This window comes from Cornus florida, unplaced genomic scaffold, assembly GCF_030987335.1.
Source record: "Cornus florida cultivar Cherokee Brave unplaced genomic scaffold, ASM3098733v1 CherokeeBrave_3.0.0_Hap2_Chr08, whole genome shotgun sequence".
Classification (NCBI taxonomy): domain Eukaryota; kingdom Viridiplantae; phylum Streptophyta; class Magnoliopsida; order Cornales; family Cornaceae; genus Cornus; species Cornus florida.
Genome location: NW_026775578.1, coordinates 22254551 through 22274575, shown reverse-complemented (window position 1 = coordinate 22274575; position 20025 = coordinate 22254551). Strand labels below are relative to the sequence as shown.

Sequence of the window (20025 nt, the reverse complement as noted above, 5' to 3'; positions counted from 1 at the left end):
TGAGTTGACATGACTTGAATACAATTAATTAAATAAGTTTAATTAGACTAAATAGGTTAAACTCTAAAATAAAAATTAATTAAACGAAGAACACACTTAAAGCCCATCCTAACCCACTAATTTTGTTGAGTTATACTAGCAGGTTGGCCCAAATTTGTAATCCTAATCCATCCCCTCCCTTAGTTCTGTTACGTAAAAATAAAATAACAGAAATGGATAAACTTTATTTGTTCAGTTAAAAAAGATATAAGAAAAGAAATAATAATAGAGGGATATCTCATCTTCCATTTTTTACAAATTTTTCAATAATAAAAGAAAGAGAGAAAAAAAAAAAACTACTATAAAAGTTTTAAATTAAATATTATAATTTATGAATTAAATATTATAGATATTACTTAATACGATAATAAAAATAATTTAATTTTTTTTATTATTTAGCAGGTTTATAAGGGCCCCAACCAGTGTCTAACTGGACAACCTGCGTAGAGCGCACTACACAAACATACGTTTATTATTTAATATTATTATTATTTTTCCTTCCAATCGGTCGTCTTTATTTCGAATTGATTTCAATTTAGCTTCATGTTATGGTCTAGATTAGAACACTCATCATATTCTCTTCTCTGTCTCTCTCTTTAGAACCCTCTCTCTCTCTCTCTCTCTCTCTAGATCTCTCATCCTCTCTTCTCGCTCAGAGTGTTCAAGGGTTTCGTCGCTGCCTCAGATCTCGCGGCGACCAATAAAGTCGTTTTCCGCTCCAATTGGTGATTCAATCACATAGATTCGAGTTCGGATCTTGAAGGTTCGATCTCGCCGCCATGGCGGCCGCTAATGCTCCGATCACCATGAAAGAGGCCTTGACGGTAAACAACTCGCCTCATGTTTCGATTCACAACATATTTTCTTCGATTGTTTACTCTAGCTTTAGATTACGTTATATTTCTTGCTTATTTAGTTCATATATATATATTTTTATCCGAATATAGTGTTCTGTGGCATGTGATGCTAGACACTATATAAAGATCTGCAATACATAATTATTTATTTTTTTATAGATCTGTAATAACATACGATTTCTTATTACTGTTATGGCATGGTAATGGTGGTGATGTTTTGAGAAGAGGGAATTGAATGTAGTTCTATTGTTGTGTTGTGATTACAGTTGCCAAGTGTCGGGATCAACCAGCAATTTATTACGTTTACCCATGTGACGATGGAATCCGACAAGTATATATGTGTTCGGGAGACCGCGCCACAAAACAGTGTCGTAATCATCGATATGAGCATGCCGAATCAACCTTTAAGGAGGCCTATTACCGCAGATTCGGCCCTTATGAATCCTAATTCCAGAATCCTAGCTCTGAAAGGTATGGATTTTTATTGCTATTGCCACCTTCATGTCACACACAGTAGAAAACTATATAACTATATGATTGGAAGTGTTCTCCCCGAACTTATGTGTTTTGTATCTAAATATTAAGTTTTTACAACTTGATCTCTGATGATTTTCACAATTTAATATTGCACCCAACTAATCTTTATTTATGTCGGATAGTGATTAGTGAGAGAAGCATCATTGATGTAATTTCCATCAGTGGCTTCTAATTTGAATATTGGCTTCTAACTTGAAAATTAGTAGGAGTTAATATATTTTGCTTCTTCAGATGATCTCTTTAAAACTTGTTTGTCACCCATTGGTGCGATGTAGTTTCAGAAAACCTAATGCAATGTAGACTCAGAAAATTTCCTAATGCAGTATAAAGTCATTGTTTGTACTGAAAATCAAGGTGTTTTATGGTCAAATTACAATTGCCTTGTTTCTGTTGCACTTTAGAGTTCTATTTCTTTTTTGTGTGCATGCGCGTGCTCGACCACGTGTATGTGTGTGTATGTTTCAGCTCATGAATAGTGTCATTCTTTTGAAGCTCAACTTTCGGGAACTACTCAGGATCACTTGCAGATTTTTAACATTGAGATGAAAGCAAAAATGAAGTCCTATCAGATGCCTGAGCAGGTAATACTGTAATTTTATTCCATTCTTAATAATAGCTGCATTGAATGAATAATAATGAAGATTTACATTGTTTTTCACTGAGATTTTCCTTATAAGCATGCCATCTTTCTCTATGTATAGGTTGTCTTTTGGAAGTGGATCAGTCCAAAACTTCTGGGGCTTGTTACACAAGTCTCTGTATATCATTGGTCGATTGAAGGTGAGATGCCTTTTTTTTTAAATTACTACTAATAATATGTTGCCTACAGTTTCCATATTTTCCTGTATAAATCTTCCAGATCATAATTTAATGTAAAATGATTCTTTTTACCTCTTCATGTAGGTGATTCTGAGCCTGTAAAGATGTTTGATAGAACAGCTAATTTAGCAAACAATCAGATAATAAATTATCGATGTGATCCAACGGAGAAGTGGCTGGTTTTGATTGGAATTGCTCCTGGTTCTCCGGAGGTACATATTACCTTTGCAATGCTTATGCTTATTGGGAAGTTCCTTGGGTTATGTTCTCATATGATATAGCATTAAGTGTTACTTTATTCTTTTTATTTTTATTATTATTATTATTTGGGAAGAGGGGGGGGAGGGGGGGGGGGGGCATTAGGTGCTGCTTTTTAGTGGGACTATTTTATATTGAATGCAAGTCATGTATTTGTGGTCCACGCTTCATATTAGTACGTTCGTGTTGTTCCACAAACATTCACATGCCATCTAAATGCCCTTGGGGCTAAGCTCATTCTAAGGTGTCTACATAGTATGTTTGCCAAAAAAAGTTTGGCATAAACTTACCCTATATGGCTAGTTTTATCCCATAGATTTATTCACTTGGGTTTTTAACATTGCATTCCTGAAATTATATTTATCTATTACCAAGGAGAAGTTTTTTATTAGAACTTATATGAAAGTGACCTGGCCTCTTAGGTGAGCATCATAAAATAGGTGCTGCTTTTTTGTACCAATAGAATTAAAATACATGGTCACGCACGTGTTCGATTCTCTCTCTCGCTCGCTTGAGGTGGTGGGTGGTTAGATTGTGAGTGAATGAGATTTGGGTAAAGTTGGAGTATTTGGGTAAAGTTGGAGTATTATTTATTTATTGGAAAAGTTTGTTGGAATCCTGTAATTCTTTACTGGATAGATTTTTGATAAATCGATCCTTGTGGTTAGTGACAAAGGCCGATGCTTTCTTAGTTCCTCGTTGTAAGGATCTTTGGAATTCTAAATGATTTAGTAGTTTAAATATGAAATTTCCCATCTCAATATGGGATTTGGGCAGATTGCTTCCTGAGCAATTGAATAGAACTTGTTGTCTGGCTGAAGTAGTTGGATGAGAATAATTCTTAAATCAATAGATCATTTAGTTCTTTAGGATGAAACTGTAGCTTTGTTCAGCGGAATTTTATTTAGATATAAACATTCCAGGGCTTCTTCTTGTTTATTTGTATAAAAGGGGTTGTTGGCATGGCATTCTGGTGCTGGGCCTTACAAGTTACGACATAGTCTACAATGGCAAGTTTTTGAACTTTTACCTTTATTAAACTGTGGTCATCAGAAGTGGAACATAATTTTGGAAGTCAAAAACCATATTACTAGTTTCTCACCAGCAAAGTTTTGGATCTTGACTTAGTGTTCATAAATTGATCACTTTTCTGACTCAAAAGGTTAAAATTCGTTATGATGGTTTGGTATCATGTCTTACATGCATGGAAAATGACACAATATGTTACAATGTGACAATGTCTTTAGCCTCTGCTGGACCTTTTCCCCTTTCGGTGTATGACTTCTTCAAAATTTCATGCCACGGACATGATTCTTCATCTTATCCGAGGGAGTTAAAAAACTCTATCCTTGAAATGGAAGGTAGGAAGTATGTGGCACTAGTGCATGCTAATGTATGTTGGAGGCCCGAATCTGGTTGGAACTAAGTTGTTGAGCCCAATTAGTCCAAAATGTCCAGGTTTTAGTGTATAATCCTATTGGCATTCGTCTAGGAAGTACGGACACTCCAAAATGGGCGAAGAATTCGTGTCCGACACGCGTCGGACACGGACACTCGTCGGACACGCCCCGACACGTGTCGGGCAGGCCAAAAAATGTGTTTGGAATTTTTTTATTTTTTTTAATTTTCGGACACGGCACGGACATGGCTCAGACAGCTCAGACACGGCTCGGACAGCTCGGACATGGCTCGGACACGGCTCAAACACGGCTCGGACACACTTTTCTGGATTTTTTTTTTTTTTTTTTTTTTTAATTTTTAATGTTGATATGTTAATTTTTTTTTAAATTTTTTTTAATGCTGATATGTTCTATTTTTTGTTTTGTACTACCCTAAAGATGCTGATATATATACATACTAACCTAAAGATGCCACAATTCGCCGTGTCCGTGTCCTAAAGATGCTGATATATATATATACTAACGTATCAGTGATATATATATATATATATATATATATATATATATATATATATATATACTATTCGCCGTGTCCGTGTTCTAATTTTTTTGGATTTGCCGTGTCGCCGTGTCCGTGTCGTGTCGTATCCGTGTCCCGTATCCGTGTCCGTGCTTCTTAGGCATTCGTAGCCCCCCAGCATTATTATGCCGTATTCTATAACTGGACCACCTATAGGTGTTTGTCTTGAACATTTATTCGGTTGGATGGGATTAAGTGACATATTTTACCAGCATCCAAAACTGAATAAAATTTCACCAATAATTTAATGAACTGTTGGGTGATGGGGTTAGATAAAAACCGTATCAGCTGGATAATTGATGATAACTACTTTTTCTTACTGGATATGTAAGGTTGAACTGCTAAAGATGTGATATTTTATATATTTACTTGCCTAAAATTTTATTCTTCCTTAGTTTGGCAGTGGAGTGGGAATGCCGAATAAATTGTATTATCTATCATCTCATACCTGGAATATTCTTCTTTCTCGGTTTTCCATCAGCAGTTATGTGAATTTTTTTTTATTTTTTATATGCACTTTGATGGTAAAAGAATGCCATAACTCGTGTTGTTCCCTATTAATTGAGGATGCTAGGAGCAGTGGGCTGGGTAGAAGTCTAACCTTTACCATTACGGTGCTTATACGTTATATGTGTTGGACGAGTTGTTTACATTTATATCTATTATCTGTATATATTATAGGTCATAAATTGAGAAAAGTTCCTTGTATTTTGTTTCTTGTTGGAAAGACTAATTTTACCTTGTAAAAAATATTTACCTCATTGGTGCATACTGATATTCCTCCACATTTGTTTTTATAGAGACCACAACTTGTCAAAGGAAATATGCAACTTTTTTCTGTGGATCAGCAGCGTAGTCAAGCCCTCGAAGCACATGCCGCATCTTTTGCCTCATTTAAAGTGGGAGTTTATCCTATCCCTCTTTTTGCACACACAAGTTTGATGCCCTTTCTGACGCATCAGTGTTATTTTTTCTATCTTTATGTCTTATGCAGGTTCCTGGAAATGAGAATCCTTCTGTTCTTATTTCTTTTGCCACAAAAAGCAGCAATGCAGGACAGATTTCGTCAAAATTGCATGTGATTGAGCTTGGTGCCCAGCCAGGTACATCATTTTTTTGGCCTACTCTCTTTCTTTTTTCCCCACAAGAACATGTCTTCATATATATATATATACATCTAAAAGCTCTATAATGGCCTCCCCCATCCTCACTTGGGATCCAGAGAGGGAGGTTGATTTAATGGTTACAGGCATCATAAAATACTGTGTCATAAACTTAGTACCATCCCCCCCCCTCCTCCCCCCCGGGGCGATGAAATCACATAGTGGCGGCCAGGTCTAGGGATGCCAGAATGGTTGGTCATGGGTTTTTGACTAAACCTGATAACACTTGTGGTGGATGGTGGGTTCGGTGCTTTAATCTTCATCAGATTCAGGATGGAATGGGGATCGCCTTTTTCACCAAATTTATCAGTCTTTAGATTTGGAGAGAAAAATGTATGTCTTTCTAAGTTTTGTGGTAATCAAATATAAATTCTAAGGGCCTCATTCATTAGCCGTAAGAGACTTATTCAAAATGTTCTTCAAATTTACTTTCCCCAATTTTGGTTAGTGGATGTACATATTTAATGTTAGAGGTGTTCAAATCAACATAAAATTTTACAAACAGGAACTTAATCAGGTTTTGGCAAGCTGGAAATTGTGGTGGTTGATATATATTTTTTAATTTATTGAAATTGTGTAACGTTGCCTGAGGTCAAAGCATTTGTAGGGTGCCTGAAAATCTAGATATAAGTTGGACTGAAAAGATCAGGCACTTTCTTTGGTTCCCCATGGATGGGAAATTGCTGCCAAGAAACACTAATGCAGACGTAAAGAAATTAAAGGAATATTGCAATTTTATTGTTTTCAATTGGGTTGGAAGATCAGTTGAAAAACTTGTGAATCTTGGGGTTGTGCAGAATCTGTTAAATATTTTTGGAATATGTGAGATGAAAAGAATTTGTCAAAATATGTAAAGTTTGAATTTGGAAAAATTTGATCTGGGATTTAAACAATGTATTTACCTGCAGGGAGACCCTCATTTACTAAGAAACAGGCAGATCTCTTCTTTCCTCCAGACTTCGCTGATGACTTTCCAGTTTCCATGCAGGTACATCTCTCTCTCTCTCTCTCTTTCTTTTATTTTTGAGTGAGTTGTAGTTTAACACAGAATTAGCTTTTGTTGTTCGTGCAGATATCACATAAATATAGTTTGATCTATGTGATCACCAAGCTTGGACTTCTGTTTGTCTATGACCTAGAAACTGCCACTGCAGTATACAGAAATAGGATTAGTCCTGATCCCATTTTTCTGACTTCAGAAGCTTCATCAATTGGAGGTTTTTATGCAATTAATAGGCGAGGCCAGGTGCTACTTGCCACTGTAAATGAAGCAACAATTGTGCCTTTCGTCAGTGGGCAAGTATGTCATCATTATATTGTTTATTCCATTTTTTTAAAGAAGATCAAATGTTATGTATATTAATGTTGCCTGGTTTCTCTTACAGTTGAACAATCTTGAGCTTGCTGTCAATCTTGCCAAGAGAGGAAACTTACCTGGCGCAGAGAATTTGGTAAGTTCATACTCTATAATTGTCTCTGAAAAATCTTTCTTCCTTGGATGATTTCTGGTAAAAGAGGGAGAGAGACATATGTTGCATTGAATGTATATTATGTTGGAATGGAATGAGGCGGTGTTCAGATATTTTCAAGCCACCTTTCAGTTTGCATGATTTAGCACTCATGTAGCAACAATTGCAATTTGAAAGTGAAATCTATTTTGGGCTTTCCCAGATAAAGTGTTATTAAAAAAATCATCAATTCATTTTCCTCAAATCTTCTTAGATCACTTCCTATGGTTTTTTATCAACCCCACTCAATCTTCTTAGATCATTTGCTATGTTTTTTTTTTTTTTTTTTTTTTTTTTTAATTTTTTAATTTTTTATCAACCTCGTGAGGGGAAATTATAATGTGTCAGAAAAATTCTTTGTACAAATATGCTCAGACAGTTTCTTAATAGATGGCCAATATATTTAACTATCATTATTACTACATCATGTTAAAATTTTATTATCATTACTCATTATTTGCTTTTCTTGCATTCTGAGAAGTGAAAACTGCCACCTGCCTCTTCAATGTATCTCAGGTTGTCCAGCGTTTCCAAGAATTGTTTGCTCAAACCAAGTATAAGGAGGCTGCTGAGCTTGCTGCTGAATCTCCACAAGGGATTCTCCGTACACCTGACACAGTTGCCAAATTTCAGGTATTTGATTTATATTGCAATCACACACATGCTTCTCATGGGCGCAATTCTTGGATGAATCGGTTCAGTCTTTAAACATGTTTTATTTATGCGATTATTGAAAGTTGAATTCTGAGTTCCTCCCAGTAATTATTTATTTATTTTTATTCCAAGTAAAATTAGAAAAGAACAGTCATTTATGTATAAGAAAGGGTAAATTTTCATTATTTAAGTGTCATTCATGGATGCCATAATTGGGTTCATTGCATACATACTGGATGAATTCATGATATGTTAATGAAATGCTGTGTGGCAGTAGATCAAGATTAGATTTTCTTGATCTTGGGATGTGGAATGAATTGCCCCCTCTACCCCACCAAAAAAAAAAAAAAAAAATAATAATAATAATAAATAAATTAGGGAAAAGTAGTTTTGGATCATCAACCAACCAAAGCTAAAGTGCAATAAAGAATGTGCTTAAGGTTTTAATGGGACAAGGATCCTCTGTTTACTATTCTATACATTATTGTAAGTTGATTAGTGTGAGTTTGACACGTGGCATTTGCATAGTTGTAGGACTCAAAATGAACCACATCAACCAATAAAAGGAAGTTGTTAAAGCGATTCTTTTAAGCTTTTATTACTAAATGATGTGGTGTACTGTCATCCGTAGATACGTGTTAAAAGCCCTGTGTCAGATGGTAACTAACTTACGATAATGTATAGAGTAGTTAACTTGGGGAAACCTAATCTTTTTTAACGAGTGGGTATGGGTCTATTTCTTTTTGGATGAACGTAGAAATAGTCTGAACCATGAGCAGTCCAAATCATATATTAACTACATATAATTCAAGACCCTTCTCATCCTGATAGGAGTCACTTAGATTCAGCTGACTTGTTAGTTGGATCAAATTGCTTGTTATAAGTGCGAGAATTGTAGGATTATGAGATTTGGATTTGGAGTTCTATAACCATGTATAGAATCTCATAAATGGTAAGAAAATTATTACAAAATGATCTTTTTGAAATGCCTGTGAAATAGAAACGTCTTGTTTGAAACGGTTGCACTCTAATGGATGAAAATGGCTTGAAATGATGGATAACTGAGTGAATCCTGGTGAAATAATGGTTGGCGCATAGTGGAGTTTTGTTTATTTTTAGCCAGAACGGAAGATTTTTGTTGAAGTAGGATGAGATGGTCCAAAATTGAGTGTCCCACTCTGTTACTTTCTATGAGATCCCTGTGGTTTGGTATTGGAAAGGTGCGGACAACCTTATTTCTTGTTCTCTCTTATTTGCAGAGTGTTCCTGTGCAAGCTGGGCAAACACCACCTTTATTGCAGTACTTTGGAACACTTCTAACTAGAGGGAAGCTTAATGCTTTCGAGTCATTGGAATTGTCACGCCTCGTCGTGAATCAGAACAAAAAGAATCTTTTGGAGAACTGGTTGGCCGAGGACAAGCTGGAATGCAGTGAAGAACTTGGAGATCTTGTAAAGGTCTGGTTATTTGACACTGAAACTTTTATAATCCTTTGTCTACATTAACACATTGTTATCTTGCTGTCAAACTGGAGTACGTCTCTCTTCTTTTTTATATCAGTAACTGTTGTTTATTGTAGACTGTGGACAATGACCTTGCATTGAAAATCTATATTAAAGCCAGAGCAACGCCAAAAGTAGTTGCGGCTTTTGCAGAGCGGAGGGAGTTTGACAAAATTTTGATATACTCTAAGCAGGTGAGTTATGTGTTTTATGTAACAACGTCCAACATTCTTTTGACACTATCTTTTGTTTTACTGTTTATTGTTCTTGGCATAAGGAGAACTTTTTCGTATTGTTATTATCAGCATTATTGCTTTTCTCCAATTAAAATGTGTTTAGGTTCTAAATGTATCAATGGTTCCTTTATATGTAGGTTGGGTACACACCTGACTATTTGTTCCTGCTACAAACAATTCTCCGATCTGATCCTCAGGTATGCATAGAATTCAGGGAAAAAAATCTTTTGCTTAGATGTTGCTCGTCTATCAGTCGATGTCATGATCAGTTGGTACATTATGATTATTCTCCAAATTTGTATATTGGCTTGAATCTTCTTATATTTCGGGAGAAACTTCAACATAAAATCCCAAGTATTATGAATTTTTCTTCATACCTTTCTATTCATTTATTTGCAAGTTAGCTTTTTTTTTTTTTTTTTCCCTGAATTTGTCAGTACCTCAGTTGTCTCACATAGTTTACATTTTGTTTCAAATTGCAGGGAGCTGTTAATTTTGCCCTAATGATGTCTCAAATGGAAGGTGGTTGTCCAGTTGATTACAACACAATAACGGATCTCTTCCTTCAGGTTTTTTACGGTCACCTTGTGTCAGTTATTTTGTTGAAAATTTATATTTCTTGTTAATTGGTTTTGCATTTTCAGTCATCAATCTGAATCCTTCACGTGCTGATGTTACTTTTATTGCTTTTCTTTTTGTTTTCCTTGCTTGCTTTACATGCATTAAAGTATATTAAAAATATTGTTGCAAAGTTACAAATTACAACCCACAAATGAGATACTTTGTTTTTTATTGTTTTCCTCAGAGGAACTTGATCCGTGAGGCAACGGCATTTTTGTTAGATGTTCTCAAACCCAATTTGCCAGAACATGCGTTCCTGCAAACAAAGGTCACTTCTCATCTACAGCCGTGGAAATTTTATTTACTTTAATCATATTCTCTGCTTCACAATTTTCCTATTTTGTACAGGTCCTGGAAATCAATCTCGTAACATTTCCTAATGTGGCTGATGCTATTTTAGCTAATGGGATGTTTAGTCATTATGACCGTCCTCGCGTTGCTCAACTTTGTGAAAAAGCTGGTCTTTATGTCCGAGCTCTGCAGCATTACTCTGAATTGCCAGATATTAAACGTGTCATAGTGAACACTCATGCAATTGAACCTCAGGTTTATGAATGCCAATACTTCTCTTTGTGTGTCGGGAAAATGAAATATTAGTTCTAAATGTTTTCTTCTTTGCAGTCTCTTGTGGATTTCTTTGGTACTCTATCACGGGAATGGGCACTAGAGTGCATGAAGGACCTTTTACTGGTTAATCTGAGAGGCAACCTTCAGATAATTGTGCAGGTACATGTTAGTCATATTTTTTGTGAATAATGTTAAATTTTTTGACTGAAACTTGCTAATCTAACCAATTGCAGGTTGCCAAGGAATATTCTGACCAGTTGGGTGTTGATGCATGCATAAAACTCTTTGAGCAATTTAAGTCATATGAAGGGTTGTACTTCTTCTTGGGGTCATATTTAAGCTCCAGGTAACCTGTTCAGTAAAGAACAAATTTGCTTTATGTTCTTTGCGTTGTCCTTTTTTGGTAATTTTTTAATTTTTAATTTTTTAATTTTTTAATTTTTTTTGCGATTTTATTGATTTCATTATCTTTTGTGTTTCTGATACAGTGAGGATCCTGATATTCATTTCAAGTACATTGAGGCAGCTGCCAAAACTGGACAAATCAAAGAGGTGGAACGTGTGACTAGAGAATCAAACTTCTATGACCCTGAAAAGACGAAGAACTTTCTAATGGAAGCCAAGCTTCCAGATGCACGGCCACTGATTAATGTTTGTGATCGGTTTGGGTTTGTACCAGATCTCACACACTACCTGTACTCGAATAATATGCTCCGCTACATTGAAGGTTATGTTCAAAAGGTATCAGTTTTTTTTTAAGGATCTTGGATTATATATTTGGTTCTTAAAACGTTTGCAAGAATTATGCTGCTGAACTCTCTTATGGGTTTCTCCGGATAGGTCAACCCAGGAAATGCCCCTTTAGTTGTAGGGCAGCTGCTAGACGATGAGTGTCCAGAAGATTTCATCAAAGGCCTGATTCTATCCGTCCGTTCTCTGCTTCCAGTTGAGCCCCTTGTGGAGGAATGTGAGAAAAGGTGTAATGTCCTACGGTCCCCACTCTCTGTCTCTTTCTGGTTTTCTTTCTTGTTACTTTGAATCCTCATGCTTTATTTGTGATTTTCAGGAATCGTCTCCGATTACTTACTCAGTTCTTGGAGCATCTAGTCAGCGAGGGAAGCCAGGATGTACATGTTCACAATGCCCTGGGTAAAATCATAATAGATAGCAACAACAACCCCGAGCACTTCCTCACCACCAACCCGTATTATGATTCACGTGTCGTGGGTAAATATTGTGAGAAGCGTGATCCCACCCTTGCAGTTGTTGCTTACCGTAGAGGACAATGTGATGATGAGCTTATCAATGTGACTAATAAGAACTCTTTATTCAAACTGCAGGCCAGGTTTGTGACCTTGTTTTAGTTTAGAATCTTTGAACATGAATGGTTTCATTTGTCCCATGGAGGTTTATACCTGATTATTATTTCAGGTATGTAGTTGAAAGAATGGATGCCGACCTCTGGGAGAAAGTTCTCAACCCTGAAAATGAATATAGAAGACAGCTCATTGATCAAGTTGTATCTACAGCTCTGCCTGAAAGCAAGAGCCCAGAACAGGTTTCTGCGGCTGTTAAAGCTTTCATGACGGCTGATCTACCTCATGAATTGATCGAACTTCTTGAAAAGATTGTGCTCCAAAACTCTGCATTTAGTGGAAATTTTAATCTTCAGAACTTGCTTATCTTGACAGCCATCAAAGCAGATCCATCTAGAGTTATGGATTACATTAACAGGCTAGATAACTTTGATGGACCTGCAGTTGGAGAAGTGGCTGTGGAAGCTCAACTGTATGAAGAAGCTTTTGCAATTTTCAAGAAGTTCAACTTGAACGTCCAAGCTGTCAATGTCTTACTGGACAACCTCCGTACCATTGACCGGGCTGTAGAGTTTGCGTTCCGTGTTGAAGAAGAAGCTGTTTGGAGTCAGGTGGCCAAGGCTCAACTCAGGGAGGGATTAGTAAGTGATGCAATTGAGTCATTTATTCGTGCAGATGATGCCACACAGTTCTTGGATGTTATTAGCGCTGCTGAGGATGCAAATGTATATCATGACTTGGTGGGTTACCTTCTGATGGTTAGGCAGAAGGCAAAGGAGCCCAAGGTGGACAGCGAGCTCATTTATGCGTATGCTAAGATTGATAAGCTGGGTGAGATCGAAGAATTTATCCTCATGCCAAATGTCGCTAATCTCCCAAATGTTGGCGATCGCTTGTATGATGAAGCCCTATATGAAGCAGCTAAAATAATATTTGCTTTCATTTCTAACTGGGCCAAGTTGGCTTGCACACTTGTAAAGCTTAGACAGTTTCAAGGTGCTGTTGATGCAGCACGAAAAGCAAATAGCTCTAAGACATGGAAGGAAGTTTGCTTTGCCTGTGTTGATGCTGAGGAGTTCCGCTTGGCTCAGATATGTGGGCTGAATATTATTGTACAGGTGAGATGCTTTCTTGAAAAACTAGTTTGAATTTGAAAGATCAATGTGTAGTTTAGTATTTCATCTTGCCCAATAGTGTTGTGGATTTTTTAATTTGAAAAACCGGGACTACAAATTATAGAGATGGGTTTTTGTGCCAAATTTTCTCTTTTGTTTTGATCTCCACATATTGATGGATTCTACATAAAATATTTTAAGGTTTCATGATTAGTTTTTTGCTCAGTTATAGAGTTCAATCTTTTCTGTCATTATTTTGATTTTTGTGTTGTATTGGTAGGTGGATGACTTGGAGGAGGTCAGCGAATATTACCAGAATAGAGGATGTTTCAATGAGCTCATCTCTCTCATGGAGAGTGGTTTAGGATTGGAACGTGCACATATGGGGATTTTCACCGAGTTGGGTGTCCTTTATGCTAGATATCGTTACGAGAAGCTTATGGAGCATATCAAACTGTTTTCAACCCGTCTCAACATTCCCAAGCTTATACGTGCTTGCGATGAACAACAACACTGGAAGGAACTCACATATTTGTATATTCAGTATGATGAGTTTGATAATGCTGCCACTACCATCATGAATCATTCCCCAGAAGCTTGGGATCACATGCAATTTAAAGATGTTGCTGTCAAAGTTGCTAATGTGGAGCTCTATTATAAAGCAGTGCACTTCTACTTGCAAGAGCATCCTGATCTAATAAATGATCTCCTTAATGTGCTTGCACTTCGTGTGGATCACACACGTGTTGTGGACATAATGCGGAAGGTGGTTCTTGTTCTAGAACATTATTCTTTGAGTATTACGACTGTGACTTCATTTCATGGCTCTAAATTTTGGAGGTTATGAATCTTTTTGGTAATTATTTCTCCTTTGTTGATTTCAGGCGGGTCACCTGCTTCTTGTGAAGCCATACATGGTGGCTGTTCAGAGCAACAATGTGTCTGCTGTGAATGAAGCTTTGAATGAGATTTATGTTGAGGAAGAAGACTATGACAGACTGCGAGAGTCAATCGATATGCATGATAACTTTGATCAGATTGGACTTGCACAAAAGGTGAGGTGTTGCTGTGCTTTTAAGCTCTTTTTTCCTTTTGTTAGTGGAGTATGATATCCATCTCTGTGTTTGAGCAGATTGAGAAACATGAGCTTCTTGAGATGAGACGTGTTGCTGCTTATATTTACAAAAAGGCGGGTAGGTGGAAGCAATCCATTGCATTGTCAAAGAAAGACAATCATTACAAAGATGCCATGGAGACATGTTCACAATCTGGGGACCGTGAACTTGCAGAGGAGTTGCTTGTTTATTTTATTGAAAAGGTACCAGCCTCCTCCTGAAATAGCTTTCCGTTTAATTATTTATTGTTATGGTGATTGTCTTTTTTTTATATATAGCAAGCATGCATCTCCATAAAAACTGCTATTTATTATTAACTTGCTAAGTTGCACCAGGAACCAGTTTCAATTCGTCAACTTCATAATTCATGAGACACAACTGACTGTTTTTGAAGTTTAGAGTTTACTTTTTTGCTCTGTGTCCTGCGTGGGATTTGACTTGAAATAATTTAACTGGAGAGAGAATTTTGCTGGAGTAACAGAATTAAGAAGTAAAAAGAATGAAAGTTACACCATTTTCCTTTCAACAATTATGTAAAATCTGAAAGTTAAAGAAGTGAACGTTGATAGTTATGTCTGTTCTATATTACAGATTTTGCATGGAGGTAGTCATATTTGTGTGTTAACATGTGATGCCAAAGATTGCATTTTGATTCTTTATTTTACTTTCTACATAGATAATCTTGATAAGCAACTCAGCACTGTTTTTGTGTGTCAGATTCTGAGATGGAAAACTTTATTTATGCTATATGAAAAAAGATTTTTGAGACACTTGGGATATCCTGGTGTCATGTAAATCTAGAGTCCAGCCTGTTTTAAAGTTTTGATGTAGTTTTATATTAAGCCAAAGAAGACTGCTAACAATATATTAAACTAACTCTTGACTTTATGAACAAAAGAAGACTCCTTCCGTCCCACAAAAATTGTCCCTTTTTGAGAACCTAACTTTTTAAGAGGGGTAGTTTATAATTTTTTTTTAAATTTTTTTATTTTTTATTATAGTGGTAGAGAATGAATTTCCAAATATACACTTCTATGATGGGTCCACATACTTTTATAACTTCAATGCAAGGAGGGTAAATTAGGAATTTTAAAAAACTGTACATTGAATTTTGAATTGGGACAGCCAAAAATGGAAAGGTGGACTCTTTTTGTGGGATGGAGGGAGTATATTTTATTCGAGATATTCTAATTAAGAAAAATTAATGTTTATAGTGTTTGGATATATATATATATTTTTAATTTATAATATCGTGGGAGGTATCAGAGTTTGTTAAGTTCAGATTTTAGCATTGTTGGTACCTTGCAATGATTGTCAGTATTTGTGAATTTTTTATTTTTATTATATATATATAAAAAAAAATATCGTGGGAGGTATCAGATTTTGTTAAGTTCAGATTGTAGCATTGCTTGCACCTTGCAATAACTGTCAGTAATTGTGCCTGGTGACTGGGCCATGTAGAATTTTTTAATCTTGCTGTCCCCATGATCTCAGCTAATGACAACTATATTGAATTGGTAATGCCTTTATTTAGAATTGGAAAGTAGCCAAAGTTTTAAACAGTGAGTAGAGTTATACATTGAAGGCTTGATGATGATATGGGATAAATAGATTTACAATAACCATGAGGTGTTCTGAAGTATTGGAGTTATTTGCTATTGCTAAATAAAGTTCCCATCATGGTTAGAGTAATCTTCACTTCCTGCTGGTTAAGTTGCTTCAACATTTTTATTTTTTCTTTTGTCTATTATCTCTTTATTTTCTTCTAATGTCCTTTTCTGGCCTGTTTGTTGGTATGGTTTAGTGGAACACTGTTTTCAGATTGATTTTAGACTTTTTATGTCCGGTAAAATTATTTTGATGGAAGTTTGTTCTTAGTTGTGAAGCTTAAGTTAACATGCAACATCACTGCTAGATGAAACTGAGTTTTTTGCTTTGAGTTGTATTAATTTCAAACATTAATATTGATGTCCCCACAACCACAACTAATGACAACTGTATTGAATTGGTAGACATTTATTTAGAGCTAGTTTGTAATTCTCTTTGTTTAGAATTGGAAAAGTAGCCAAAGTTTTATACGGTGAGTAGAGTTATACATTGAAATCTTGTTGATGATATGGGATAAATGGAGTTACAATAACGATGAGGTATTCTGAAGTATTGGAGTTGTATGCTATTCCTAAATTAAGTTCCAGGTAGAGTAATCTTCACTCCTGCTGCTTAAGTTAGTTAAGCATTAATTGCATTCTGTTTCTTCACCTCCATGTCTTTTTCATTTTTTCTTCACCATCTCTTCATTTTCTCATACTGTTCTTCTTTGGCCTTTTCATTGATGCGAGTATAGGATGTACTATGATCATTTTTTTGAATGTTAGGTATGGTTTAATGGAAACACTGTTTTCAGTTTTATTTTACACTCTTTATGTCCAGTAAAAATTGTTTGAAGGAAGTGTGTTCTCCATTGGAACTGATAGATGAAACTGAGTATTTTTGCTTTGAGTTGTATTAAATTCAAACATTAATATTGATGTCACTTGTGCAGGGAAAGAAGGAATGTTTTGCGTCATGCCTTTTTGTTTGCTATGATTTAATTCGTCCGGATGTGGCTCTTGAGCTTGCCTGGATGAACAATATGATTGACTTTGCCTTCCCATATCTATTACAGGTGATTTCTTTGCTTCTTCTTGCGGTCATTGTCATATATTAGAATGATAGATCAGCCACATGTTTTCCCAATTAGTATGGGCTTGTGGTGGACCTTTAACGCGAGCTTAAGTTTGGTCACAAGATTTATGAGCTTGGGCTTGGTTTTGCTCAGATATAGCGTGTTAATTGGAGCCAAATCCATAGCTTGAAATTATTAGCCCACACATCGCTTTTGCCACCTCCAATGCTTTAAGTCTTATTCTCTTGTTTGGGTTCAATCACAGTAAATCGTGGACTTGATTTTCAGTCTGCTTTTTGTTTGATAGTTGGGCATGTAGGCCCTGGCTTATCACATGAGTTCTATTTCTTTGTCTCGTAGTTTAGTGGTTATGGCTTGTTTTATTTGAAATCCTATTTCGATTTCAAGGTCTCTCTTACTTTGATAATTTTGTTGCAGTTTATCCGTGAGTACACGGGCAAAGTTGACGAACTCATCAAGGATAAACTTGAGGCTCAGAGTGAAGTTAAAGCCAAAGAGAAGGAAGAGAAAGATGTAATTGCACAGCAGGTTTGTAAAATATTTACGATGAAAAAAAATATTTTTTTATTTTCTGGTGTTTGGTTGTCGTAAAATATTTACGATGAAAAAAAATATTAAAATTTAACAAAAATAACTTATTCATCAATTTTCTGCAAGTTATTTTATACGCCTTGCCCAATGGACTCGACCTCGACCTCGACCTCTAACAAACACCGAAAAAGTAAAAATAAAAAAATATTTTTCCTGAAAATGAAAAAATCTTGTATGAGGAAAATATTTTACTGCCTCTAATTTCTTTTATTTCCCAATAGCCCCACTCTCAATTTCTTTTATTCTGTTCCCTATTCTATTATTTATGCAGGGTTATATTCTTGTAATCATGCAATGGCCTCTCAATTCCCTTGCACTCATAAGTCTCAATTCCTTTGAAGTTTCCTCTATCATGTTGTAGTACACATTCTGGATCGAACTTAAATTTAACAAATTAGTACATATTTTTTATTTATTCAGTATCTAATTTATTACTTTTATTTAGCATTTTTGGTAGTCAATGGGACTTTAACCTTGCATTGACTTTTACAAGTGTCTAAACATTTACTAAAAGAATTACAGTTAACCTGCAAGTTGTTAAATCTTAGAAATTTTATGATGAGAAATATGAATATGCACTAAGACTCAATAGAATTTGAGTTGGGTTTCGCCCTGATTGAGACACCACACAGGGCACTTTAGCATCTAGCTATCCTTCGTCAAGCCAGGATCACTATGTTTCATATTGCCTAACATCTCCTGCTCAGGGCCGTCCTTATGGCACGTTGTTGGAAGAAGTTCATTTGATATTGGTGTTTTAAGGGGATGTCAAATAACACAGAAAAAGAGTGAAGGGTGGCAGGCGAAGCGCTATAAAAGATAGGAGGAACACTTACTGATGATATATTGAAAGTGTGTTATCATATCAATCTTACTTGGGTATCCTGCGTGAGGGCTCGCCCCCTATTTAGAATTGACTTTATGATTGTGCTCTATCACCCTCCTCTATTGCAGATTTCTTCTTTAACATTAACTGGTGAGAGTTGGGTAAGAAATCCTTTGAACGACAAAAGACTACATAGGGAGAGAGGCAAAATAGTCTTTCTTTCTATTACTTGGGGGACTTGCAAAGAGTATAATAACTACTTCTGATGTTATTTACTGAATGAACTTTTTTAACATAAAAAGTAGGGGTCTGTTTGATTCTGTTTTTTCCTATAATAGAAAAATACCTAACAGTTCGAAATTCGTTTGGTAGATTTATTTTTGATTCTTGTCTTGATGAAAAAAATTTCCTGGTGTTTTTATTTTTATTTTTTATTATTATATTTAGGGGTTGGAAAATTGAAGAAAAACTAATTGATAGGTGCTCATTGTTGATTGCAGAATATGTATGCTCAATTGCTGCCACTTGCTTTGCCTGCACCACCAATGCCCGGGATGGGAGGATCGATGCCAGGTATGGGAGGAGGTTTTGCTCCACCTCCAGGTGGAATGGGGATGCCTCCAATGCCACCTTTTGGCATGCCACCAATGGGCTCATACTGATTTATGGATTACTGCACGCGTAGAAAGTATGGGTTGGTATTTGGTGGTTCACGCGGATGGGGAAACACTCAGTTGAGGGTTGCCTATTGTGTTTTTGGGATTGTACCATGGTTCCGTCCCTTTTTTGAGGAGGAAAAAATTGGTGGCCTAAAATGAAAGGCTTAGTTTAGAAATAATGTCAATTTTCTGTTTGTAATGAGGGTGTGGATAAATTTGTTTGTAATGATGTTTTTGGGGGTAGCAGAGGCTTTTTGTTTTTCTCTTTGCAGCTTGTAGGGGAATGGACCGACTATTAATCCTTGTTGTACTTCGAACTATGAGAAGGAACACTTTATACATGTTTTCTTGGACCAACATGTTCTGTTATAATTTAAATATGTTATTTCTATTTGTTGGTAACCTCGTGATTAGTTGCTTTTTATTCTCTGATAACCTTTGGCTTTGGAACTTTTCCACTTTTAAACCACCCTGGCTTGAACAATATTTATTTTATTATTGTTCTTTCTAGTGGTAAAATAACTCAAGTATCCATTTTGTTCTTCATGGTGCACTTTTAATTATATGTCTTACTTGGTTCTATTGCATCTAGCATGGTGTGATCTTTGAATGTTTATTTGCAACCTTTGATCGTTTATTTATTTATTAAACTTCTGGTTTTGAAAAATGTCTTCGGTCTAGCAATAGGGCAATGTCTTACAATTTTGAGTCTGAATACACTAAGCCAGCTTTTAGATAAGGGGCAACTGCAAGAAACACCCTAAAGTATACCTTTCATAGTATTTTTACTCAATTTGTGCAAAAACACCCTCAATTAATATAATGCCCATTTTACCCTTTTACTCTTCCAAAAATGCCCCTACCATTTTTGTTGAATCTCAAATGTTGCAGAGACTCCTTCAATTCTTGTTGCAGGAAGCGGCGACAATAGCAGATGGAGTGATGGTGGCGGTGGTGGCGACAATAGCAGGTGACT

The 20025-nt window shown here is 35.9% G+C and overlaps 1 protein-coding gene across 1 annotated transcript; it reads left to right on the top strand.

Annotated features, from left to right (window-relative positions):
• Window positions 1-608: 608 nt before the first annotated feature.
• LOC132270773 (clathrin heavy chain 1) lies at window positions 609-19451 on the top strand. Its single transcript, XM_059771975.1, has 29 exons — window positions 609-863; window positions 1163-1367; window positions 1926-2014; window positions 2135-2213; window positions 2337-2464; window positions 5291-5389; window positions 5485-5593; window positions 6562-6641; window positions 6726-6953; window positions 7039-7104; window positions 7678-7794; window positions 9075-9272; window positions 9395-9511; window positions 9691-9750; window positions 10036-10122; window positions 10359-10442; window positions 10523-10720; window positions 10796-10900; window positions 10975-11087; window positions 11230-11482; window positions 11582-11718; window positions 11808-12086; window positions 12173-13175; window positions 13453-13938; window positions 14057-14227; window positions 14305-14490; window positions 16830-16952; window positions 17391-17501; window positions 18891-19451. The coding sequence occupies exons 1-29, from the start codon at window positions 819-821 to the stop codon at window positions 19050-19052; spliced, it is 5118 nt and encodes a 1705-aa protein (XP_059627958.1). The 5' UTR covers window positions 609-818; the 3' UTR covers window positions 19053-19451.
• Window positions 19452-20025: the final 574 nt, after the last annotated feature.